Here is a 26,593-nt window from a genome sequence, read left to right as displayed (position 1 = left end):
CTTTTATTATTCACCCCGTGGACTCCTGACTTTTCCGCCTGGAACATCAATATGTGTCATGTTATTGTCACCTGTCGCTCGATGCTCTGGACCCTCCTGAGTATTGTGGTGGCTTTTGCAGAGCTCATCGCCTTCATGAGCGCCGACTGGCTGATTGGAAAAGCCAAGAGTCGCAGCGGCGCCGCGCCCGACGACCAGAGCGGAGGCTCGTCGGAGCCCTACCACCCGACCTTGGGCATCTATGCCCGCTGCATCCGCAACCCGGGCGTGCAGCACGTGCAGCGGGAGACGCTGTGCGGGCCCTACGCAGAGAACTTCGGCGAGATCGCCAGTGGCTTCTGGCAGGCCACGGCTATTTTCTTGGCCGTGGGCATCTTCATTCTCTGCACGGTGGCCTTGGTGTCCGTCTTCACCATGTGTGTGCAGAGCATCATGAAGAAAAGTATTTTCAACGTCTGCGGGCTGCTGCAAGGAATCGCAGGTAAGCGTGCAGGGAAGAGGGAGGGGACCCGGGCACCGGGCTTCGCATGTGCCGCGCACCCCCTGCTGCATTCCTTTCCTGCCCGTTTTGAAGACCGGCTTCTGTCCGGATTTGCTGTGTGAAGAGTGTTCCCGCGCAACAGGCGTGTGCTCCCCTCATCGCTCCCGTTTCCCCGTTACACTGTCCCCTGTTCTGTATTTCACGTATTTCTTCAGTGCTTATTTCCTTGGGTTCTGAGCCGTTGGATTTTGTTTGAGTAACTTCTCCTGGTTTTTGCTCTTCCCGTTAAATTAAAAGCATGCTTTCCACGTCAGTGCATCCCCTTTTGGAAACATGGTGTGAGAGGCCCACCTGCAGCAGGCGCTCTGTGCTGGGAAGGAATGTGAGTGTGGGGCGTTCGTTCCAAGGCAGTGAGCCTGGTCCTGCCACCCGCCCAGCCCCATCCCCATCCCCAACCGCAGGATGATTTCAGCTTTAGGAGGAGAAGCTGCAGGCTGGGAAGGAATTAGTATCAGCTGCTCTGTGTTTAATAATGTTCTGGTTTAAATTGTCTGTCTCCTGGAGCCTGACAGAACGTTCTCTGCATTCGGATCAGAAAATACAAACTAAGTGTTCCACTTTCAGGGAATTTCTCACTAATGAGCTTGTTAGAAACTGGTGGAAAGAAAAGTGATCCCAGAGGGGCAGCTGTGAGCTGCGAGAAAACTTCAATGCCCACTAGCACTTTCATAGCCTTTCCCGTAAGGGTTTGAAAGGTGGATCCTGAACAGAGAGGGTGTCAATCAGTCTGTCTGTCTAGGCTCAAGGGCTTTGTTCTGGTTGGCAGAAATACACACACGTAGACACAGATGGGGCAGTTTGTAGACATCCTCGAGGAACTAAAGGAATAGAATCGTGCTTTGACTTTTCAGGGAAAAAAAATCACTTTTTGAACGATTACAACCAAAGAATTTATTAATCTGATCTCTAACAGGAGAACAGTAATCCACCTGCAACCCTAACTGAAGTGCACAGGTGACTCATCCCCCAGCAAATCCTAAAGCTTTGTATGTGGGACTCTTGGACGGTGAAGAGAAACACGGAGCCTGGTGTCCAGGCCTGTAAAGAAACAGACCCCAACTGAATTAACTCTAGTCTGCCTAATTGAGCTCAGCAGGGCTGGCTTCCAAATCAGCAGATCAGCCAACAGTTAGGTTCCAAACAACTGATAAGTTCATGTTTTCTGTTTCTCCTGTCTTAGAGGAGCCCACATATATATGTGTGTGTGGAGGTTGGTAGATAAGGGGCCTAGAGAGATAAATAGACGACCTGCTCCCCAGTCCTGATCTGCCTGCATTGGGGGATACTCTCAAGGCCTTCATCTCTTGATCTGAGAGGAATAGCCTTACCACGAATGACTCAGGCACTCCTACGCACTCACAGAATTTGGGAGACCAGGATTCTGATTTTCAGTTTTGCTTGAGATCAATGTGCCACCTTGCTGGACTTTTGCATTCCTCTTCTCAAAATCAGGGAGATTGCAGGGTGCCTGGGTGGCTCAGTTGGTTAAGCAGCCAGCTTGGCTCAGGTCATGATCTCATAGCTTGTGAGTTCGAGCCCCGGGGGCGGGCTCAGTGCTGACGGCTCAGAGCTGGGAGCCTGCTCCGAATTCTGTGTCTCTGTCTCTCTCTGTCCCTCTCCCTCTCATGCTTTCTCTCTCAAAAATAAATAGACATTAAAAGTTTTAAAAAATAGGGAGATTGGAAAATATGACCTTATCTTAGATTTTTGATTCTGTGAAGCTCATTATCCCCTTTTTGATTCACTTCTGGAATCTGCAGTTCATCCCCTTCAGCTTGGTGTTTTACCTCCCAGAAATGTTAAATCAGATTCATCTTTTCTTGTCAGAGAAATGCCCCTCCTTTACTGCCGTGGGACACACAGTGCCTCAGGCAGTGCACACATGTGCATATATGCCGTGTATATCTTAAAACTTTGGCTGAGAACTCTTACCAAAGGCTTTTGAAAAGCCAGAATAAACATGTAGATGAAGGGAAGGCAGCATACACAATTCATTAATCCTGGCTAAGCGCCCTGGTTGACCAGAGAAGTGGATTTCTGCGTAAATTTTCCTTACTATGTTGTGCTTCCTCATCCTTGATGATTCATGCCTTTACTCTGAATTTTATCGAAGCACTGGTATGCAGGCAAAACTCCTGGCTTATCATCCCTAAGAATGCTTTTCATCCTGAGAAACTTAGTGCCTTCTAGCAAATCAGTGGCCATTTATAGTACGAGTGGGGCCTCTTGGAGGCGGGGAGGGAGTAACACCACAAGCCGTCTTTTACACTCATTCAAAAGCAACCTGTAGATACCCTTTCAGTCTTACTGTTCACGTGCAGTTCTTAATAAGGTGTTAGTCCAGCAAATTTGATCTCTAAGAATGAGGGTTGGTCCAGCACATCTTTTGGTGCTCTTGTTTGCTATTTCACATAGATGGCAAGAAGATTCATTCTGGCACAAAGACCAGTACGTATCTTAGGTATTATTCATACACTCCAGTTAACTACTCCTGACTTTTCTCTTTCTGGCCGTGTCAGGCCTCTGGGAAGGATGGTTGAAAAGAAGGAAGTAGGAGCATACCTGAGGTGCCAGTCTGTTTGTCACCTGTCCAATTCCCAAAGTCTAGATTTTCTAAGAGAACTTTCTCCCCATCTTTATTGCTTATGTTCCCCGTGCATACACAGAGCACCCCAGAAAGTCTGAAATTACTTAAAAATTGGAATTGGCAAGCGGCCGGGATTCCTGTGTAGTCAGACTACCTCTCCAGGGCCTACCGATCTAAGGCTAAGAACTGAAGTACAGGAAGTAGTTTGTTTTCTCCTGCCAGCATGGCAGCGCCCCTCTTGGAGCAGAAATCACGGGGAAGATGGACCAAGCACTCAGCAGGCGACTCCCTCATGTTTCGGGGCAGGCGGCACATCTGTAAGGGATGCTCAGTGGGCTCTTCCCTTCCTCGTGGAGGTCTCTACCAGGTAGTGCAAGGCGGCAGCCACGGCAGCCACGGTCCTTGAATCTACAGCTGAGAAAGTTGCCCCCCCGTGTCTGAAACCGCTGACTTGCTTTCTCTCCTGTCAGCCAGTATGTGATAGCATCTGCTCAGCCCCAGCCCCAGCCTCAGCCAAGGACTTGTTGCAGCTGTGAGCATCAGTCTTTCCCCTCCCCACAACCCATTTCTCAGCCCTGGATCTATGTGATGTTGGAACAAACGGTGAGAAAGGAGCTGTTGCCAGGGCAACAGAAGCATTCTTGGGAAATCGACTCACACCGTGTTTGTCCTTACAACTTTCATTTTGGCAAAAGTGACACTTTCGTAAAATGTAACTAGAAGAAAAATGACAAGCTGTTGTAAGCGTGTTCCTTTGTTACGACTAATTTTAAAGAATAAACGGGCTTTAGGTTTGTGTGGCCTCATTGCCTATAGAAAGTGTAACATAAATCATCAAAATCTGGATATTTTGAACTTAGAAGTGGGTGTGAAAGAATTTGCTGTCTCAGTGGAAATCTCAAAATCTCATTTACTTAAAAATAACAATCAAATACACGTATTGACTATTAAGTTAACCCAGATACAGGATTTGCCTTCAAGGTCTAGCCTACTGGTGGGCACCACTCTGACACCTCCGAAATCCCTATGCACAGATGCCCTTGGTGTTCAGTTTTCCAGTCCCAGCAGCGATTAGACGTCAAGCCTCACCTGCTCCTGGGTCAGTCCTGACCTCCCTTACAGTGGCTGTGAAATGTCTAGTGATGTACCTCATTCTCTAAACCTTTTTTCTCACTTATAAAATGGGTATAATAGTAGTACAACCCTCAGGGTTGTTTTGTGGATGAAATTAGATAATATATGAGAAGAAAGGCTTAAGCACAGTTGGCACACGGTAAATAATAAGTGGTAGTTCTTTGGCTACTAAAGTGTGTCTGCTTTCTTGGCAGGTTTTAGTATTTTTTTTATGTTTCCTAGAAATGCTGCCTTTTTTTTTTTTTAAGTATTCTTTTATTTATTTTATTTTGAGATTGAGAGAGACGCAGTGTGGAGGGGGCAGAGAGAGAGGGAGAAAAAGAGAATCCCAAGCAGGCTCTGCGCTGCCAGCACAGAGCCTGAAGTGGGGCTTGAACCCACGAACCGTGAGATCATGACCTGAGCCGAAACCAAGAGTCGGACGCTTAAAGCCGACTGAGTCACCGAGGTGCCTCCTAGAAATGCTGTATCTTAAGGAATAGTGGTATTTACTTTAGTCCTCAGAATTGACCTTGTTCTCTCGCAGTCCAACATGACCGTGTCGTATAGGGCCGCTCCCTGGCCTGTTCCTAGCCTGCCTGTATCAGGGCTGAAGAGAGTGTAGAGCAGTCCTGCGGCACTGGTGTGACTACGGGTGTTCTTGGGGCTTTTTTTTTCTTTTTTCTTTTTTTAAAAAATTTTTTTTTTCAACGTTTATTTATTTTTGGGACAGAGACAGAGCATGAACGGGCGAGGGGCAGAGAGAGAGGGAGACACAGAATCGGAAACAGGCTCCAGGCTCTGAGCCATCAGCCCAGAGCCTGACGCGGGGCTCGAACTCACGGACCGCGAGATCGTGACCTGGCTGAAGTCGGACGCTTAACCGACTGCGCCACCCAGGCGCCCCTTCTTTTTTCTTTTTAAGCAGGAGATAGCAGTTGAATTGACAGGAAAACCAAGAACTTCTCCTCCTCTTCCCGCAGACACACACAGTCTGTAGGTCCTTCCCTTTCTGGCGTCTGCTTCGAGCAATGGAGCCTTGACTGCAGGTGCCTTTGCAGGCTCCCCCCACAGAGTAACTCACAGGCCGACTGCGTGTCCCTAGGTGAGGGCTTGTTTGGCAGAGCCAGCAGCACACATCAGGCCCTAGTCCTCTGGGATTGATTACAAAGGCTGGGCACGCAGCCGGCAGGGTCGTTGCTGCCAGCTTGTCTTCCTTAGGTTGTGACCTGGATGTAATCCATAATGAAACCATAGAACGCAAAGATCCAGGTTTTCCATGACAGCATCGAGCGGTTTGTTTTTAGAAACGCATGGAGGGCTCTCTTGGAAGTCCATGGAATCCCCAGTGACTCAGGTTTGGGACAGAAGCCATTAAAATGAGCTCAGGATTTGGCTCACTTGCATTGGCTTGGACCGTTCCACTGGCGTCGCCGTGAGGGTTGGACTAGCACATGAGCTGCCGGGCCTGGCTGCCTGCTGTCTTTTCAGTCTTCCCTCATCTGCTTGTTTGCTCCTTTGTGTCTGGTCGGCCCTCACGCTCTGTACTCCCGTAGCCCTCTGTCTGTCTCCATCCATTTCAGTCCTAGAGGATCGCCTTGGCAAGCTGCCCCACCAGTCTGACCAGATAGATGGCTGTGGGGCTGACCTCTGCCTGCGCTGGGCTGGCATAGAGGGTGTGCTCATGGGAGTCGCTCTCTGTCGCCATGGCTCAGCACCTGGGGGGTGCAGGCTCAGCTTTCTGGGAAATGAGCAGTGACTGAGGATGAAGGAGGACGATATGAAAAAAGGGAAAGGAGTAAAAGAAGAACCGGTGAGAGCAGACAAGGAGAGGGTTTTACCTTTGCTGCTTGTGGAATTGCTTTGTCGTAAATCAGAATGGTTGTGCAAGTATGGATAGGCATCTAAAATAGACCATGATTATTAGCTAGGATTTGGTATTCCTACGGTTATTTTTCGCAGGGTGAACAGTAACCTTAGCATCAAGAAGATAACCATGACTCACCCCAATCTCAGCATCCATTCTGACTTATCCCATGCTCTACCCATTCACTTCTGGGCCAAAAAGATCAGCCATTGGAGAGGAGAAAAATAAGAACGGGGACTTAGAAAGCATAGGGAGAGGGGAAGCGATTCCTGGCTCTCACAGAGACCTTGTCCCGTAGTTTCACACCTGAAAAATTAACCTGGCTTTCTCCACGAAAGTAGTGTGACCCTGATTATCCAACTTCAGAATAACCTCAAAGAAAAGGCATGAGGAAAATAGAGGAAGCATCCCCTGCTTTTCCTTCTTAGAACAAGGCACTGGAAGCTTCTGGCCATCAAAAGGAGGCTCTCCATTCTGGCTCTCCAGACAGAAAGTGCCAGAGGTTGGGTCTAGCAGCTCTATGTCTGAAACAATTTAAGAAAACCATCGATTATGACATATGTACTCATTCATCAATCTCTGGTAATCCCTTGGTGAAAACTGAAGAATGCAGAAATGTTCTACAGCAGGGTAGAATTAAATTTCAATTCAAGGAGCTTTTATGGGATGCCTAGTAAGTGCAAAGACCAGGTCTACAGTTTTTTGAGTTTCTGATCCCCAGCCATATTAGTCTTTGTTTTACAAACTGTACCCTAGATAAGCAAAATGTGTGTGTGTGTGTGTGTGTGTGTGTGTGTGTGTGTGTGTGTGTGTGTAAAGGGAACAGAGAACTCAACCATATTGTTAGATACAGAAAACAAGCAAAAAAAAGACCAAAAAAACCCAAAAAACAAAAACAAAACTATTCCCTAAAAGCAAGTGGACCAAGCAGACACCTAATTTGAATAAATCTAGGAACTGGGATCTGTTTTTGAAGAATGTATAGGATCCTGCCCGAGTACATAATGGGAAAACAGGCAAGTTTGAAGCACTGTTAACACTGAGAGGTTTTTGAGTCAGGGATGGCTTCCCAGGGAAAACAACGTCTTAGCTGAAATCTTAAGAATGAGATGGAACTGGGGGCACCTGGGTGGCTCAGTCGGTTGAGCATCCGACTTCAGCTCAGGTCATGATCTCATGGCTCATGGGTTCAAGCCTCACATTGGGCTCTGTGCTGTAAGCTCAGCACCTGGAGCCTGCTTCAAATTCTTTGTCTCCCTTTCTCTCTGCCCCTCCACTGCTTGTGCTCCTCTCTGTCTCTCTCAAAAATAAGTAAACATTAAAAAAAGTTAAAATCAGTTGGAAGGTCTGGAAGAAAATTGGAAATTCTCTTAAAATTCAGATATAGCAATTGATATGCATATATAAAATGTGGAAAGCCATTTGCCATGGCAACCACTTAATTACAGATGTAAATTATCATGGCATGGATGCTGTATGTTCAAATTCCATTAACAAATAATCACGTTAAGTATGGCTCTGAATATTTACATGAGCAGTTCAGGTACTCTGTTTTAAGAGCTTAATGCAATGATGGTTTTCTAGGCTGCATTGCCACTTGAAAAGTAATCTGCATCTCCTCTGATGCTGTGCTATGGCATAGTCAGCCATTATTAGCTCAGTTACTGTATACAGTCTCTCCAGTAGTGTTATTAAATGTCCAGGAATCAGTCTCTTTTTTAAAAGACAGCCCCCAGTACCAATGAAATCTCAAATAAACATAGGACATGAAGCCAATATTAAAAACTTTAACACAAAACGCACAGTTGCTATGTGTTGAGAGTTTTGAGGCTAACCTCAGGGCCCTAGTGTTGAAAAGATGATGTGTGCTTCCCTGTAGGAATTATTTAACGTGATCTGGACCCTAAGACCTTTAGCAGGCAAGAGATTTACTTATCATCCTCAAAATTTCATAGCTCAACATTTTTTAAAGTGTCTTTTACTCTGCTATACACTGCATTTTATTTTGGAAGTTTATTTTGAATGATCAGTGTAATTTGGTTATAGTCAAACAGGAACTTTTTTTTTTTCCTTTTTTTTTTGAAGAGAGACAGAATGTGCAAGCAGGGGAGAGGAGCAGAGGGAGAGAGAGTATCACAAGCAGGCTCCATGTTCAGGGAGGGAGGGCGGGGCCGGGGGTGATGCCATGACCCTGGGATTATGACTTGAGCCTAAACCAAGAGTCAGAGGCTCAACTGACTGAGCCACCCAGGTGCCCCAAACAGGAGCTCTTTCTTAATCCTGCATGTTGGATGAATAATTTATCAAGAAAATATTTCATAAATTTTTCCCAGTTGCATGTAAATAGTTTAAAAAATAGCTTCTCACTTAGAATGAAAGTAATTCACAGGAAGGAATAATCTGAGTAAATTCTTCTTTACCTGTGTTTGTTAGGATGCATTTTAAGAGTTAAGGCTTTAGAAACTGGTGAAGTAATTTGCATGTAAATATGAATCATTGCTGAGAAAGACTTCAAGGAGGGTTCAACATGAGGGAAAGTGCATCTTTCTTATAGATTGTTTCTCCATATATTTTAAGGGCATCAGACAATTCTTAATTGGTGGTCATTAATTCTGAGTAATTATAACAGAAACTTCCTCTGGGGCCTTGGTTGTAAAGCCTCTTTGTGACAACTATGCTCTGATGGTCTTCCAAAGAATTCCCTTTATGTTGCTCTGTCATCCGCTGTCCACCCCCCACCCGGGAAAAGTATTTTTCTTGCTAATTATAATTCCATGGGAGTGTTCTTAGTAGGAGACAAGTACCGTACTAGACCCTTCTGGGAGATGGTGGGAGTCTTAATAGAGCTTTTTAAAAAAATTGACACCTGATCCTTTTCTTCTCCTTCCCTTCAGAAAATCTTGGTGAAAAACCTCTAATGTTATTAATCCTGTAGGAAGATGACATGTAGGCATAATCTGCATTACAAAGACACTGTGGTCATCAGTCAAAAACCCTTTCATTACCCGTGAACGCTTTGACCTCCAGTTCCTGACCTGGCCATCAAAGCAGAGTTATTAAATATAAGAGTTGAGCCTAGTCTGGCTTGTCCATAAACTCCTGACATTTCAAAATTCAGCGCAGTAAAAACAATTTTAGATTTTGGATTCCAAAGAGAGAATTTGAAAGAGCCTCTTTACTCTTGAACCTATTACTTGCTTTTTAGAAAGGTGTCCCCAGCCTGACACAGGACCCTCTCCACCTCCCTTCCCTCTCCTCAGATGGGCCTCTTGCCCAGCAGTTACTGCCTTTGAGTGAATCCTGGTCCACTCTGTGCGAAGGTTTCCACTGCAAAAGGTGCACAGCAAAAACGAGAAAGATAAGGACAGTGTAGTAAGATTTCTTAGAGCTGCATGTATTCAATTTATAGAACTGTCCTTCATTGTCAGATTACATCCTTCAGTTTTTGTGTTAAAATATCCTTTCTTTTATGCAATGATGAGGAAAGAAGATTGTGGTTATTTTCAGTGTCCTTATATTGGCAAAATAAAAATATCGGCCTTCCGATAACTTTTCTGGCTATTATACTAGTGTGTGAGGTCCAGAAGTGTGGACAACACTCTTCAAGAATGTTAAAGGGTGTAGATTGTGTCTTTTTCACAGTTCTAGTTCTACTCAGAATGGGCCTCAGTAAATGTATGTTCACTGATAAAAACATCTGTGTTATGATCTGTACTAGCACAGCTATAAGTTTCTAGATATTTGAGACTGAGTAAAGTGTTTACCAGAGCTGCTGAGCCCCATCCTGACATGACCTCTGCCCGCCCAGACAAGGCATAAATAATTAATGGAGCCATCACCTGGAGAACTAAAGAATCATTTCAGAACCGGCAAGCACCAAAACCAAATTCTGTTTTGGCTTTTGAATAAATTTTCATTGAGAACTTGAAAAACTTTAATGGGCAAAGTGATTTCAAAGGTATAGGTTAACCAAAGGTGGCAGTTCTTGGGCAGAAATCTTTGATTTGCCTTATAACTAATACTTAATTACTTGTTTATAAATACTATTCAAATGTCCCTGACTCTGAATGGCTAACTTGACATTTTGGAACTGAGGATAGTGGCCTGGCATCTGAGAAGTCAAGCAGGCTGGAATACCATTGCTAGTTAGCTTTGGAACTTGGGAGGCATGGGAGCAGAACTCTCCTTGGGTGGAAAGAAGGGTCCTGGGAGCCACCATCCTGGTGTTTACACTTGTGCTAAGCAAGATTTTATGAGAGCCTGATGCCTAAGATTGAGGGCAATATCCCGGTCCTGTAGACACCGAGACAAGCAGATCTCTCACCAACACATGGTTAGCTTAAGCCTATGATGCAGAGACAATGGCACAATGATGGAGGAGGAGGAGGTCAAGAGAGACAAAGATCATCAGCCATATTCTGTGGATTAAGAAAAGCCACCTGAAGGGGGTGAGATGGTTAAACAGTGGCAGACCTGCTGGAGGAGGATGTAATTTGGGGGCTGAGAATGCTCTAGGTGCTGTGTTTTGTCTAATCGGCTGTCCTGGGAAGAACGTAGGACATGTTTTCTTGTGGATGACATTGTTCTGGGTGGATGTGCAGTTTTAGATGGTCCCCAATCATACAGAATCTCGGAGCAAAGACAAAAATGTGTATGGATTGTATGGCTTACATTTTTCCCCTCTAGTTTTGCTTGCAGTTTTGCTTGCAGTTTTCTCACACAGGTGTTCCACACCTTCAGAAGAGGACATCACCACAGACTTGAAATTGTTCTCACTTGGTCACTAGGTTTTCCTCCTAGAAGCTTCTCTGGCCAGGGACAGCCATTCCCAAGTGGCATCTATATGGCAGTAAGGAGGTTGGTGATACTCAGACTGTAATGGAAGAGAAAGTCCTGTGGATGGAACTTCTTTACCTTTTGGTGGTCTTGCTGTACGGTTGGCAAATCAGCCTGTCCTCACCTTTTGGTGCAGTCTCCCTCTCCCCACCACTCCCTCACAACACTCCTGTGGTTCTCTCACTTGATAAGTGTTCCTCATCATCTGCTCTCTAACCTCTTGTAGGTGTAAGGAAGCCAGCCATATGAGTCTCCCCTCTTCAGCTGGACACATGCTTTTGTTTCAGAAGCTAATCTCTGGTTTGCAGTGAAGCAGCAGCAGTAGTCTAGCATGAGGGCTCAGGAGTGGACTCTGGAGCCATATTGCCTGGATTGGAGTCCCAGCCCCACCACTCATTAGCTGTGTAACCCTACTTAATTTAACCCCACATGCTTCCGTTTCCTCATCCATCAAATGATAATAGTGCCAACCTCTGAAGATTGTTAGAAGGACTAAATGAGTTAAAATGCTTCACCAGTGCCTGGCACATTATAGTGCTCAATGAGCATTAATGCTTGTCACTGTCATTTTTTTTTTAAGTTTACTTATGTTTGAGAGAGAGAGAGAGAGCACACATGGGGAAGGGGCAGAGAGAGGGAGACAGAGAGAATCCCAAGCAGGCTCCGCACTGGCAGCCCAGAGCCCAATGCAGGGCTCAAACCCATGACCCCGTGAGATCATGACCTGAGCTGAAGTCGGACCCTTAGGTGATTGAGCCAACCAGGTGCCCCTGGTTGCCCTATTAAAAAGTTCCAATCATCCGTATAAACTTCCAACTTTAGTTATAGTTGTGAATGTGTAAAATGGGGAGGGTGTTTATAGCTTTAGCTCCGTGTCATCTTTACTTCGAATCTACTATTTTGCCATAGAAGACCTTTCCAAAAGGTTCTGGAAAAGATGTTAAGACTAGAAAGAAAACAGGAATAAGAAACGACTTGTGAAGTTGGGTCAAGAACACAGCATGTGTAGAGGAAAATGGCTTAAGGACTGAGTGTGGATTTGGGATAGGGATGGAGACACAGAAGCCAAGGAAAAGGGACCACACTCCTTAGGGCTGTTAACAAGTTTACAATTGAATGGGAGTCCATCTGAGCCAAAACCAATACCGTTCTTTTATGGGACAAATGCATATTATGTCAGAGTTAAGACTTCTCTTTTTTACTACCCTTGTTCTAGATAGTTTTCCAGATAGTTGGTTAACCCTATACTTGCACCTTAAAATTGCATAGCTAAAATTGTTAAATAAAAAGTACACTTCGGGGCACCTGGGTGGCTCAGTCTTGATTTCAGGCCATGTCACAATCCCAGGGTCGTGGGATCCAGCCACAGGTCAGGCTCCATGCTGAGTGTGGAGCCTCCTTAAGATTCTCTTGCTCTCTCCCTCTGTCCCTCTCCCTTGCTCAAATGCTCTAAAATTTAAAAACAACAACAAACTTACTTTTCTTCTTTCTTAAAACAGTAGAGAGAACCTAGTGAAGCCTTGTATCGTTACTGAGAGCAATCAGTACAGAAATGTCTCGCACAACCCCTGCACATGAGAAGTATACAGGTTCATACCATGATGATTGGGATAAGAATAGCTTGATGACAGGGGCTCCTGGGTGGCTCAGCTGGTGGAGCGTCTGACTTCGGCTCAGGTCATGATCTCATGGTTCGTGGGTTCAAGCCCCGCATGAGGCTCTGTGGTGACAACTCAGAGCCTGGAGCCTGCTTCAGATTCTGTATCCCTAATTCTGTGACCCTCCCCTGCTCACACTCTCTCTCTCTCTCAAAAATAAATAAACATTAAAAAAGTTGTTTAAAAAAAAGAATAGCTTGATGACAGATTCAATGGGTGGGAACTGGAGATGGTCTGATACAGTGTGCCTTCTTCATGATGTATGTTTGCTTGGGGTACTGTAAAAGAGAAGTGTCTTCACCTAGTAACAGTTGATGACCTACAAATAGCCATTAAGGACGGCCAAAATGACTTCCAACTGTCAGCATGAAAGATGATTTGGGGAAGAATTCAAATTTAGACAGAAGAGAGAGCTAAACATCCAGGTAAATGTTAACCAGCATCCCTAGGTTTGTTGTAAATCACCCTGTACATCAGTTGTTGTACCACATGATGGTTCCAGACTTAGAGGTAAATAACTCAACATGATATTCCTCTCCTGGAATGCACACCCCACACATCAGATGCTAACATGTGACCCTGCCTTCTGGGCTGCTGATGAGGTGTGGGCTGGGGGAGGGGGGGGGAGTCTTTTCCTGGGCTAAAGAGCAGTTCTTTGTTCTCTGCCTTCAATTCTGGCACCTTCTGTCCGTCTTTACATTCTCCAGACTTATGCTGCTTCTAGGTACCACCCTTACCTCTTTGCAAACTGCCATGGCCCACCTCCTTCATTTACCCTTGTATCCCTCTGCCTTCTGTCACCTGCCATTTTTCCTGAACTTCCCCAGGTTTATCCCTGCACTGATTCCCTCCCCTCTGGTGTCTTGGAAAGTTCCAACAAGTCAGCCACAGCTTCGCTGTCTTTTTAGCTGTCCTCACTGCAGCCAGCCATTGTTGGAAACAGTTTCAGAGTTTTGAGGCTAAACTAAGGCTAACTGCTAGATAACTGAAAATCTGTTACATTTAATTGGCTTAATACCCTTTTCTTTGTGTTCTCCCAAAGAACATCATTTTCTATAGCTAGAAAGGTTTTCCTTGCCTGCAGTCAAGTAAAAGGCCAGTACCGTGGTTTGGACCTTGTGTGGGTTTCATTAGTAAGTATGGCTGTTGTGTTGGCCAAAATTACCAACACCAGAGATCCACGTTATTGACTTAAGCTTTTCTTCCAACCATTTAAAAAACTTGTCAACTATGTTACATTAGTTTTCTTTAAGATGTGACATCTGCATCACAGCACTGTCTTTTCATCCATCCCACAAATATTTACTGAGCACCTTTTATATGTCTTATATTGTTCTAGTCAGTTGGGATAAAGAATAACCTAAGTTCTTTCTCTTCATGCAATTTACACTGAAGATGGCAGAGACACAGTAAACCAAATAAGTAAATTATTTAGTATATTAAAAGGTGATGGATGCTACAGAAGAAAAAAAGGTGTAGCCAGGGTAAGAGAGGTTAGGTATGCTGGGATGATAAGAGGACAAATTCTAATATGAAATAGGCTAGTCAGCATAGAATTCAGGGAGAACAGATTTAAAGACTTAAAAGGAGATAAAGGAGTCAGCCCTATGGGTAATCAGGAGAAGGAGCTTTCCAGGCCCAGAGAACAGTTAGAAGGAAGGCTTATAGGCCTTGCTGATAGAGAGCTGTGGACTCTGAAAGAGCAGAGTCAACAATGATGCTAAGGTTTTTGGCCTGAGCAGGTATAAGAACTGAACTCCTATTTGCAGATATGAAGTCCACAGAGCAAAGATAAGCTTGTGAAGTGGGGAGGGACGAGAGTTAGGTTTGCACATAATTTTCAAGTACCTTGCTAGACATCCAAGTAGAGATCAGGTAGACAATTGGATATGCACATCTGGAGATGAGAGCCTAGAGTATTTAAAGCCATGGGACCAAGTGTGATCAATGAGGAGAATACAGAGAAGAGGACAAAGGATTGAGCCCCGGGCACTCTAGAGTTAAGATATTGGAAAGTTAAGGAAGAACAGCAAAGGATGCTGAGGAGAAAAAGCCAACATGGCAGATGAGCTAAAATTCTTGCAAGGAGGACTGTTTTGCTTTAATCCTTTACTGTCGGTACTTTTTGAACTTGTTGATTGGAGTTCCCCATAAGCCTGGAATGCTCTCTGAACGGTGTCCTAGAATGGGGCTGGGATACTAGAAGCCAGTCAGTCATTCTCTGGTCTTACTTGCCTTGTTTCTTGTTAGAGAGATGGCTGCCTTGGAGAAAGGGAATGAGGTGTAGGGGTGTGGTGTCAGGGGCAGCCTCCTGGCATTATGCTGTGGTGAACTGAGCTGGGTCCACAAAACCTGGAGCCAGGCTAAGCTAGGTCCACATCTCAGACCTCTGAGTCACAGGGTAGACCTGAAAGGGGTCCCCAGCTGTGTTCCTAGAAGAGTCAGTGGCTATTTCAAAGAAGTAAATTGAACTCTTGAGCTCTGTTATCCAAAGTTAACTGTGACACACCCATCAGGTTTGTGGTAAACGCTAAGACAAAATTGTGATGTATACTAAGAAATAAAATTTTCTGCCCTCAAGGGGCTCAGAGTCCTACCAGGGTACTGCTGTATCCTGAGGGCTGAGTATAATGACTGGCACTGAGGAGAGAACTCAGTAAATAGCTGTTGAATAAATACACAAAAGTAACAATGTGATAAAGAGCTGAAGAGGAATATGCACAGGGTAGTGAAAGCACACAGAGAATACCATTCTGGCACAAAGTGATCACACATGTTTCACATGGAGGGGACATCTGAATTGGGGGACGGGATATTTCCAGGTAGATGACTACCCAAGGGGTCAGCAGGAATATAAGGCCCCTTGTTCAGGGATATGTGTGGTGTGACCAGATTCCTTGAGGATTACTGGCCTAAAAACGTTTAAAGCCTATGAAACCCTACATGACCCCAGTCCTCTACCCCTGCTGTGGCCCCTGGACTGTGTCGGGCAGCAGGACAAGTATATGGTATATACTCAGCACACACTCCCCGTGACTTACCTAATTGGAACCCAAATTTATCTAAAGCTAGTAAGCCTACTGTCAACTATCTGCTGTGTGCTCACTCTCCAGAGAGATTAGGATATTTCATAGCTTTAGAATGAGCTTCTTGATTACAATGTAGTAGAGGCTCACTGTTGTGTCCCTCGCTGGGGGCCTCGCTACAGGTTGACAGTAGCAGTAACAGATGGCCTTCTTTTCTTCCTGTCCTTAGAAAATTGCTTTGCAAACTAAGGTCTAGCCTGTCTTGGCAGTTTTGTCTGGAAGCCTGTCTGAAGAGGAGGTAGGAATGTGATGCCCAAAGACCCACTTGTTTTTCTGTAAGGAGCCAGCCTTTGGTTCTGATGTTTTCAGCCCAGGAAAAATGGCTTTCTTCCACAAAAATGGTGGGTGACCCACAAAAGACAAGAAACCTTGAGTCCATACCCTTGGCCAGCTGGTGGTGAAAGAGTGACAATTGTGTGGTTGATCTTGAGGGAAGGAGGCGATGCTCTAACAGCCAAGGAGAGACTGAAACAGCATGGAGACTTTCTTCACTTCCTCCACAGACTAAAGAGCTATGGTTCAGACTGGGCTCCCCCATTCCTGGCATCTCATAAAACGTGAGGTAGTCATCTTCAGCTCAAGTATTATTTATTATATTCAGCAACTCCTAGTCTTGCTAAATTTGGGGGCTTGGCAGGATTATGGAGATGTTTGTCTTCCCACCTAAAGGATTTCCTTAAAATGTACATTTGCTATCATTATTTGATTCCAGGGCAGTAGTCCAAAAATTACATAAGATATACAACTCTGTGGTTGGTCAAATCACAGTCAATGAATGTGGGTCACAAAGCAAGAGGGTGAGGACTTTACTCTTCTTGGTGCATTTCATTCATGTTTTTTTTTTTTTTAGAACCTTCTAGATTTTAGGCACTGAAAATGCTGTAATAAGACATAGCTCCTATCCTCTTAGAGCTCATGTAGTTTAATTATTTGAGTTAAATCCAAACCACATGTTTAGGTTGACCACAGAGACTGAAAACTCCTATACAGCAAGATCACACGGCTGGGAATCCAGGGTTGAATCTGAAAGCTCCATCCAGGTAGGGGTAGATATTACTAAAACAGCAGAGGGGCGTGGTGGGCATTGCATTGTGATAGCTCTTGTGATACATCATGAGAGAACTGACACCGTGTGGTTGGCCTCACTGGGCTTGTCAGGGCTCTGTCTCCGGCCTGTGGTGGCGTCTTGGGTAGTCCAAGTAACTAACCACCAGTTTCTTTTTTTTTTTTTTCTTCCCCAAAGTTAAGTCATCCCCAGGTGACCCCATGATGAGCAGATGCTGGCATCTTCTAATCCTCTTGGGGCAACAAACTGGGAGGCTGCTAGCAAGAGACGAGATGGGGTACAGAGATGAGGATATCTTTTAAAGTTGTAGAAAATGGTACCTTCTCGGGTACTGTTCTAACAAGTTGAGCCATGGCAGAGGTTATCAGCCCTCTGAGTGACTTCCTGTCTCTTTCAGTGCTAGCTGTTTTCTTTGGTCGCTGGGCAGTATCATTCTCCCTGCTTTTCTTCCTCCCAGCTGGGCCAATCACTGCTCAACCAGGCACATGGGGAGATATGCCAGTCAGAAGAAAAGCAAAGGCCCACTGGCCTAGTCCCTTTCTCTATCACCCCTCTCCCCAAACAGTAATGCTTTAGGGCAAGGTGATAGACCCCAGAGACAACTACGGGCTGACCTAACTTCAGAAACTACTTTTTTAATAGCGGCAGAGGAAGATCAGACCATTTTCTGGCATGGCTCTTATGTTAAACTCACTCCAGAGCACACTTCACCTGCCATTTGGTCTCTAGCTATAACCCACAACCAAGCTGAGTGCCCCTGGGTGGTATACTCCAAATTGAGGACCAGAAGAACCATTCCCAATATGCAGCAGACTTGGTAGGTCTTACTATATTCTTCTGCCTGTTGTCTGACGTGCCTGTTTAAGACTTTAATTCTGTCTCATTAGCTGGTATCATTAAGCCTATTTTGAAGGTCAGGGCTTAAGTTTGCTTCTAAACACTGGGATTCACAGACCTGCAACAGGACAGTGTGACAGGATAAACCAAAACCCAAGAGTCGTCATTTCCTTTCCTGCTGGCACATTTCATTCTTATTGACTGGTATGTGTCAAGTTTTTTTTAAATGGTTTTCACGGGATGCATCATGGTTTACAGATATTTTATTACAGGTTTAACTATGTTCCCAGCACTATTCTGAGTCCTGGCTTCATAGTGCTTAACCACATAATACAAAAGTCCCTGCCCTAGTGGAGTTTAAAGTCTAGGATGGAGATGGAAACAAAGTAAAATAGTAGGTTGAACTACATTTTATGTCCATTTTTGTAGGTCACAAATGGTCAAATATTGAAAGTTTCATATGATTCAAAGTAATATATTCTATGTTAGTAATCATAAATGCTAAGGAGAAATAAAGCAAGGACAGTGGGGAGATACAGGGTTGGAATTTTAAATAGATTGGAATGGAAGGCCACACCAACACGGTGGCATCTGTAGCCTAAAAGCCACCTGGAAGGAAGACACTGCTGGGAAGAGGAATAGCAAGTGCAAAGGCCCGAGCATGGCTGGATGTCCGTGAAAAAGCCCTGTGGCTGCTGAGCCTGGAGCAGAGAGCACAGGGTTACAAAGGCAGGCAGGGGTCAGTTTGAACAGGTAATAGGGAGCTGGATGACAGGGCCTTGAAGGCCAAAGAGAGAAAGAGAACGCTGGATTTTACTCTGAGATGGGGAACCCCAATGGATCTGTTTCTTTTATTAACAAGCAAAAAAAAAAATCTGTTAGAGTGGTGTTTCAGTGCTAAGGAATGCTTGTTAGGGCCCAGGCTGCTCATAAGATGCACTGGGCCTGAGAGCAGTGGAGTTAGGACATTGTAAGGTAGGGACTAAGCGTGGCAGTCACTGGAGAGGGCCACCTGAATTATTAAACTTTCTGGAATTCCTTTGGTAGAGAGCCTGTGTGTAAATACCAGAGAGAAGAAAAATGGGACTTTTTTTTTTTTTTTGCTTACCCAAAGGCCCACTGTTTCCTTTCTCTCAATGAGATGTAGGTCTTGCATTTTCATGGCATTAACTGTGCGAGTAACCACTCTGATGAGTGTTGGGAGGAGAGATCCCAAAAGCCATGGCAACGTACATAGTAGCCATTTCCCCCCTCTGAGAATCTGGTTAAGGCCCTCTTGTGTTTGCCTAGGCTGGCTGCCCTGGGTGGCAGCCTGTGGTTTCAGCACAGATGGCACCCATCGGGGCTTGCAGAAATACCAGGGCCCACTTTTTTTACCCTCCCACATGGACTGCCCTGTGGGCTTATAAATATTCAAGCTGAGGCTTTGGACAAACTCATAAGCATGGCACCCTTCTATGTTAAGAAAAGCCTCCCTGCTGTCCTTATTCACAAATTGGCCAGTAGCTGCCACAGGATTTTAAGCTGGGCTGACGCACTTCTAGAACCTTAGCTGAGCTATTAGAAAGGAGGAACAGCTAGAAGCACTAAGGAGCAGTGTTGGAGTGAATGTTTGTGACTGGTGAAGAGGGATCTGATATTAAAATAAAGACTGTATTATTTAATTATTTTGAAACTGCCTACTTCCCACAAGGATCTGAAATAGCCAAATTAAGGTATTTTTTATGTCCTAAAACCAACTCCATCCCTGTGTAAAGGCAAACTCTATGCTTTCTGTCTTGATCATATTAAAAAACACTTATGTGGCTTAAGCCCAATAATAAAATGATATACATAATTAATATTTAATCAGAGCCACAATTTAAATATGAACACTCGGGTCTTTTATAGGAACAAGCAGCTAATTAGGCTCCCTTGCCTAGAGCTTGACCATAGAGCCTCCATGCCAGAGAGTCTCTGAATCCTTGCAGAAGTCTCAGCCATGGTCCCTCACCATTTCCAGGGTGGTAACTTAGTACCTGTGGGTGGAGACTACCAAAGTTCCATGTTCCTTGGGTGAAGTTTCCTAGGGAACAAGATGGAGATTAATCAGGCTTTATCATAGGCCCTTTGAAATACAAAAGAATTTGCTCAGTAATTTTAGATCTCCCCAGCTGAGTAAAGTATGTTCCGATGGAGGAGAGTATATATATTCTTCCAAGGTTATTAAGTTGTAGCTTGGCTTCTCCCCTCCTCCCCACCCAATTACTACACCTTTCAAAATATACCCTCAAAATTGAACGGATTTGCTTATTCATAACTGGTGAACTTTAAACTGCTTTTATATAGGAGGGATCTGCCAAAGGCTTTCACCTATTGTCAGCTGTTTGTTCCAGTTTTGTTACTGCCATTACTATTAGGGACATGGAAAGTATTTTTTAGGTGCTTTTAACATTCACAACTATTTTATGAGTTAAGGATTAGCCGTTTTACAGGTGAGGAATCATAATCAGACAAAAGAGTTTTCTAAGGGCACCAGTCTTAAATGGCAAAAGCTTGGGTTCAAACCTCTATCACACCCTGAACTCAGAGCTTGTAACTATTAACTGACCTACCTCTTAATTTACTGAGTCTTTGCTAAGACCTTGCATATTCTAGAGTACCAACACATTCTTCACTGGCGGCCTGGCCTTATCCTTGGGGGAATTAGCTCCTTTCACTTACGCATCTGACTGTGGAGGGCATTTCTCTACCTACTTTCTAACACTTTGACCTATGGAGAAATAAAGGGTTGCAGGGTTGGAAAGACTTCATTTTTGAAGCACCCTTCTTCAGACAGTGAACAGAGGAACCAGTTCCCTCTATTCCATCCCTGCTAGAAAGTCCTCTAAGGCCTCCAGAGTAGAACAATGGAATTAATTAGGGAAGCAGGGATGGTCAGATCCAAAATCAGACATGAAATGCCATGCTTGGCGAGAAGATGTCATCATAGGATGAAGACAGAACTATGAAAGTTGTGATGTGTGGTTTGAAACACAGCCCTTGATCTTGTTCAAACCTAATACTACCACAGGTTCAGTCACGTTCTTTTTTGTGGGCAAGTTGCTGTAATGACTTGGAAGCTTTGGTGTGGTAAACCCAGAGAATTTCAGTAAAGGTAGGAAGACAGAATTTAGAACCAACAAGATTAAATGAGGAGAATAGAATTGCCACTGCAAGGTATCTGAAAAAGCTTTTGGGGGATATAAATTAGCAATCTTGATTATACAGGTGTCATTTTGCAGAGAAAACTTTTCTCTCCTGCCACATAAAATAAAGCCATCCTCTTGCGGCATTCTTTCTACTGAGAAAGTTTCATTAGGTAAGATTTGGGGCCCTCTGTTGCCTTTGTCATTTCAGGTTCTGGACTTCCTTATGAGCAGCTTCTGGTGTGGGACTGGCAGCCAGGGCTAGAGGGGGACAGGCAATGCACTCACTCTCTCCCACAGGGCAGACCCCTGAAAGTGATGGTCTCCTTACACTTTGTCTCACTTGCTTTACCTTAGTCCTCAACTCCTAGAGCTGGCAATAGAACTCTCAGTTACATAGCAGTGAAGCCATAAGGAACAGAAAAATGGACATTTAATGATAGGGTGGTGGGGTCAGCAAAGTGGCAACAGAGCTTATTAGTGTTTACTCAGGGCCAAATTCATTTAAAAGCATTCTAAAAGAATTCAGACAAAACAATTCTGAAGTTTGCGGTGTGTTTTTTTTTAATTAAAAAAAAGTTTTTTTTAATGTTTATTCATTTTCTGAGAGGCAGAGAGAGACAGAGCATGAGTGGGAAAGGGGCAGAGAGAGGGAGACACAGAATCCAAAGCAGGCTCCAGGCTCTGAGCTGTCAGCACAGAGCCCGCTGCAGGGCTCGAACTCACGAACTGCAAGATCAGGACCTGAGCCGAAGTCAGACCCTCAACCAACTGAGCCACCCAGCAGCCCTTGCGGTGTGTTTCTAAATGCTTATATAAGTATAGAAATCTCTGACTTGGGTATGCAGTCGGTTGTTGGTGAATGCCAACAAAAAGACTCCTCATAGGCTTTAATTCAGGTTAAGATCTGGTCTCTTGCAATTTAACCATGGTTCTGTGTGAATTTCCTTAGAACAGGGGTTGGCAAACTTTTCCTGCAAAATTCCAGACAGTAAATAAATATTTTAGATCTTTCTCGCCCTAGGGTCTGTAGAAATTACTTACTCTGCTGTTCCAGCACCAAAGCAGCCACAGGCAAAGTCCATAAAAGGAATGGTCACAGGATATGTTCCAATAAAACTTTATTTATAGAACCAAGTCCGCATTTCACTTGTGGGCCTTAGTTTGCCAATGTCTGCCTTAGACCTATAGGAAAATGCTCAGTGCTATAAGAGCTTTGTGGGAAGAAAAAATAACAAGTTTGATTTGCTTTTCTAGAAATTACTGAGTTCACATTCCAGTACGTATAAAAGAGGCTAAAAATATTTCTAAGAAAGGGATGAGATTTCTTGATCAGGTCGGATTGGTTGCATAAAATAGTCCCTGACACGTGATATTGCAAAACAGATGCCATCGCCCAAAGCAGGGAAATTAGTAACAATTACAACCTATCTGTACAGTTAATCACTTTATACCGTAAAGCCAGGGGAGGTTCTCACCTGTCTTCTCTTCTGCCCTGCAGGACTGTTCCTTATTCTGGGTTTGATACTCTACCCTGCTGGCTGGGGCTGCCAGAAGGCCATAGGCTACTGTGGACACTATGCATCGGCCTACAAACCCGGAGACTGCTCCTTGGGCTGGGCCTTTTATACCGCCATCGGAGGCACAGTCCTCACCTTCATCTGTGCTGTCTTCTCCGCACAAGCAGAAATTGCAACCTCCAGTGACAAAGTACAGGAAGAAATTGAAGAGGGGAAAAGCCTGATATGCCTCCTTTAGTTTGGAAGAGACACAAATGCCACTTTCTGCCCATGTAACCTTGTGAAACAGCACCCCTCTGGTTTCATCATCTGAGTCAAGTGAAGAACTAGCCTTTATCTACCAAAGCCTACATTCCACAGCCTTGAGCCTTAACAGGACCAATGAGAAGCAACAGTCAGCTAAGTGATGGCACTCGAGGACCACAGTGCAAAATGCCAGAGATGGAATATAAAAGTACTGCATGAAGCCTGACACAAGTTGACAAGTCTGTCTGACTCCATCTTCCCCAAGGCTCAACAAAGGATAATGATCTAAACCATTAAGGCCACAGTTCTTCTGGTAACAGAGGAGATTGTGAGCTAGATTTTCAGGCTATTTTGAGATGTGTTTCTGCCACAAGCCTGCATGCCTGTGAGCATCTCTGCCTCAGAATGAGGTTTGGGGGTTGGTGTTTTTGTCTCCTCCTAGTTCTTCCAAGTTTTCTCAGAGACTAAAAATGAAGACTGCATACTTACTGGGGATAGGGATGTGTGCTCAAGGGCATACAAGACACTGCCTCTTAATTAGCTGACCGAGGGGTGAGCAGGTCAGTGTGGAATGCTGTTATGGAACTTATTCTAGGCTGAATTCCAGAGTAAGGTAGATCTATTGAACTGTAATTCCAAGATTTTAGAAATTTGACTAAGGAAAGAATAAGGACTTGTATGATCATGAGAATAAAGAAGAAAATCCTGCTAGTGAAGACAAACTCATTCCACTTCCCAGCAGTCAGGCTAGCACCAGTACTGGCCCAGTCTCCTCTTCCAATGGAGATCACATGTTTTTCTCCTAGGGTTAGGATTGAGCTTTGACTGCCAAAGGAAACCTCACCCTGTTTCCTCATTCCAGGAACAGAGATCTCTAGGCCAGCTGTGGCTCATTCAGATGTACAGTGGAAGAACTTGCCAGAATCTCAGCACTTGTGGGGAGACCTCTTCCCACTGGTAACCATGTGGTAGTCAGCTGTATTTCCAACCCCAGCAGCAACTGAATGACATTCTTTGCAGGAAAAAAGGAGCTAGTCATCTAAGTCAAGTTTCTCCAGTTACTGGTATTGATCCTGAAAGCAGACTAAAATAACATTAATATTACTGCAATGGGTAATTTGCATCAAAGGCTTCATACCCAGAAATGCACAGAGTAGAAAGTTAATACAAAAATGAGAGCGAAACCAAGCCTAAAGCCCCTGCCTATAACTGTTTACAAAAATAATGGAACACCACTATTAAAAAGGATTCAGGAGACTTTAATCTAGTTTCTGTAAGTTGCCAATAAAATGGATTGAGAAAAATGGTATTAGCCATCACTTTAAATTTACTTTGGAATGATCTCAGTGGCAAGAACCCAGTTGGGTATTGCCCCAAGCTTCAGAACTGCAGAATGATACAGAAATTTAAGCAAGTGGAGTTGGACCTGTGAGATTTCTGGAAGAATTAAAAGGATAGGTCTATTTGGGCTTATGAATCTGCTCACGTGACAGCTTGCTTTGTTTTGAAAGCTTAACAAATAATTTACTCTGCACCTGCTCTGTGTAAGGTATTGTATTTTAAGTGCCATCAGGCATAGAACCCTGATTGAGATTTTACGACCTTGCCCCAGTGAATCATCTTCAGGCTGACTCTAAAACCATGCCTTGGTGCAAAACAAATAACTGCTTTATACGTAGATGGAATGGAGTGACTGAAGTTTTATTCCCTTCTGGCCTCTGGTCTATACCACAAATCATCCTATCACACAAATTAAAAGCTAAGGGCAGGAGGGGTGGTGGTGTAGAACCCGGCCTTAATGAGTTCACCAGTGTTCCACCAAAGTTCAAAATAAGCAAGATGCAGTCCTAGGACTTCTTTTTTAAAGAGAAGGGGTAAATAGGTATCCTCATAGCAGCCCTCGGTACAGCCTCAGGAAACAATCCTATCGAACACCACACAGAAAGAGGTTACGGCAGCCAATGGACAGGGCTCCTGTCCCTGACTGTGCATTTATATGCTCTCACCAAGCCTCAATGCCCATAGTAACTACTTTTTAAACCTGAGCAGTAATTTTCATTAAAAAAAAAAAAAATTCCTTTTATCAGAAGATTCACTCTATTTTTTGCTGTAAAAAATAGAGAACCCATTTCCTAATTCCCTAACACTAATTTTATACTCTAACTTTCCTTCTTACAGACAAGTTCAAGTCCTAAGCCCTGACACTCCTCTGAGCATGTCCATCATCTTTACTGTCTGATTGCTCTTCGGCTTAGGTGGTGATGTATATCTGGAACACCCTGATAACGGTAGTCACAAGTGTAAACCTTACTTGGCCAGTGTTCTACTCCATCAGTCTGAATGCTACAGAAAACAAAGCACATGCACACACACATAACCCCAAACCACTAAAAACTACTTAAATGCTGACTGAGTAATCAGAGATGGAATTTCTCTAGCAGAGACAGAGTAAGAAGTAATGTTGGGCCTTTTAAACCTTCAGTCCATTAGCTAGGCTTTGGGGAAAATGGACCATTAAAATCATGCTAGTCTACACCAAAACTGTACAGCTGTTTAAAAACCACTGAATATGAGGAATGTGTTGACCCACACTTTGGTAATTAATATCAATCACCTCATCACCTCAGTCTCAAAGTCTAATACACCTGGACCATTACTACTACCAGAAAAGTCTTATTTATTTTTGCCTGCATCTGCGCTTAAAGTTTTGTGATGGGCTGGGCTTCTCAATGAACTCCAAGAAGGCAGAACTATCTGCCTTGGATTCTGTGGATTTTTTTAAACCTGTGTGCTAATTCAACAATGTTACATTCATTGTGTAAGGGTTTTTGTATAGTTTTCAAACCTCTGTGGTGTAATGATCTTTGTTAAACATGTAAAGTGCCATAGTCTTTTTTTATGTGTAGCATATTTAAAAAATATATATGTATATTATACATACACAAGTCTGTGTGAAAGATGTGCAATAACAAAGGTGTATGTATGTTTTGTTTTTTTTGGAAACTGGACAGGAGTCAGAACAGGGATTGTTTCTGTTTTGGCAAAGGAGAGGTAAACATTTTTTGCCTTCATGGCCTAGTCATTAACCCGTAACAATTTAAATGCTACACAAACCGATGTGAAGATAAGACTGGTATAGAATCATTTATTCCTGGGTCTAAATTAAAATAATCACTAGATTTACATGAAAATTAAGCCAGCACCAGGCCCAGTGAATGCTAGTCTTTCATGTGAAATGTGAAGCTGCCATGTTGCCTTTCTGTTAGTGTGATAACTAGTAGGTGGTACATAATCACTAAGGAGCTATTTCTTAACACGCTTTGATAGACCACGTTAATGCTAGACCACTATTTAAGGGCTGCTCTCACACCTTTGTAGCCATAAGAGTCTGGCTTAGAACAGACCTCTCTGTGCAATAACATGTGGCCACTAGAAATCCCTGGCCTGTATTTGTACTGGGGCAGCAATGACTCCCAAGGGCCAAAAGAGTTAAAGGCATGACTGGGATTTCTTCTGAGACTGTGGTGAAACTCCTTCCAAGGCTGGGGGTTCATTAGGTGCTTTGGAGGAACTCAGCATCACTTGATATTCAGTAGCCACTTGAGCCAAATAGAAAATTGTATTTACCGCTAATGGACTCAATTTGAGCCTTCAAATTTGTGGTTATCCTATTGTATTGTAAACTAATACATTGTCTGTCTAGCATTGATTAGGTTCCTGTGCATATGTATTTCACAATGCCCTCCCCTCCCCAGATCTTAATTAAACCAGATTTTGGAAACTCATCCTGATTCTTTTCAAGTTTAAGTCTATTGGTTTCAATGGGATATATACAAGTTTCTCAAGAAAACATCTACCAGTCAAATTTTATGATAAACCCTAATTTATATGTAATATTAACAATAGGAAAAGATATTCAGGTACTTTATTCCATTCACTAGTAACATATATATTCCTACCTTAGGTTAGCTTTAACTTTAATATTAAGTACACATTTCTTCCTTGGAGAAGCATCAATATAAATGGGGGGGGGGACTCTCAAATACTATACAAATACCTTAAATTTTAT

The 26,593-nt window shown here is 43.8% G+C and overlaps 1 protein-coding gene and 1 long non-coding RNA gene across 2 annotated transcripts; one reads left to right on the top strand and one right to left on the bottom strand.

Moving 5' to 3' along the window:
• Nucleotides 1-26,309, top strand: LHFPL2 (LHFPL tetraspan subfamily member 2). The gene is made up of 2 exons (XM_023257794.2): nucleotides 1-481; nucleotides 22,260-26,309. Exons 1-2 carry the CDS (start codon nucleotides 52-54, stop codon nucleotides 22,514-22,516), a joined length of 687 nt encoding a protein of 228 aa, XP_023113562.1. The 5' UTR covers nucleotides 1-51; the 3' UTR covers nucleotides 22,517-26,309.
• LOC123386765 lies at nucleotides 18,658-22,260 on the bottom strand. Its single transcript, XR_006601183.1, has 2 exons — nucleotides 21,803-22,260; nucleotides 18,658-19,656 (listed from the first exon to the last, which is right to left on the bottom strand). It is a non-coding gene; the product is annotated as an uncharacterized LOC123386765 (long non-coding RNA).
• Nucleotides 26,310-26,593: the final 284 nt, after the last annotated feature.

This window comes from Felis catus, chromosome A1, assembly GCF_018350175.1.
Source record: "Felis catus isolate Fca126 chromosome A1, F.catus_Fca126_mat1.0, whole genome shotgun sequence".
NCBI classification, from domain to species: domain Eukaryota; kingdom Metazoa; phylum Chordata; class Mammalia; order Carnivora; family Felidae; genus Felis; species Felis catus.
Note: the sequence above shows the minus strand (reverse complement) of the source record. Positions and strands in the feature narration are given on the sequence as shown.

Coding starts and splice junctions, on each gene's coding strand:
- LHFPL2 (XM_023257794.2), top strand. CDS start 52: ATGTGTCATGTTATTGTCACCTGTCGCTCGATGCTCTGGACCCTCCTG. Junction 482..22,259: donor GCTGCTGCAAGGAATCGCAG/GTAAGCGTGCAG, acceptor TCTGCCCTGCAG/GACTGTTCCTTATTCTGGGT.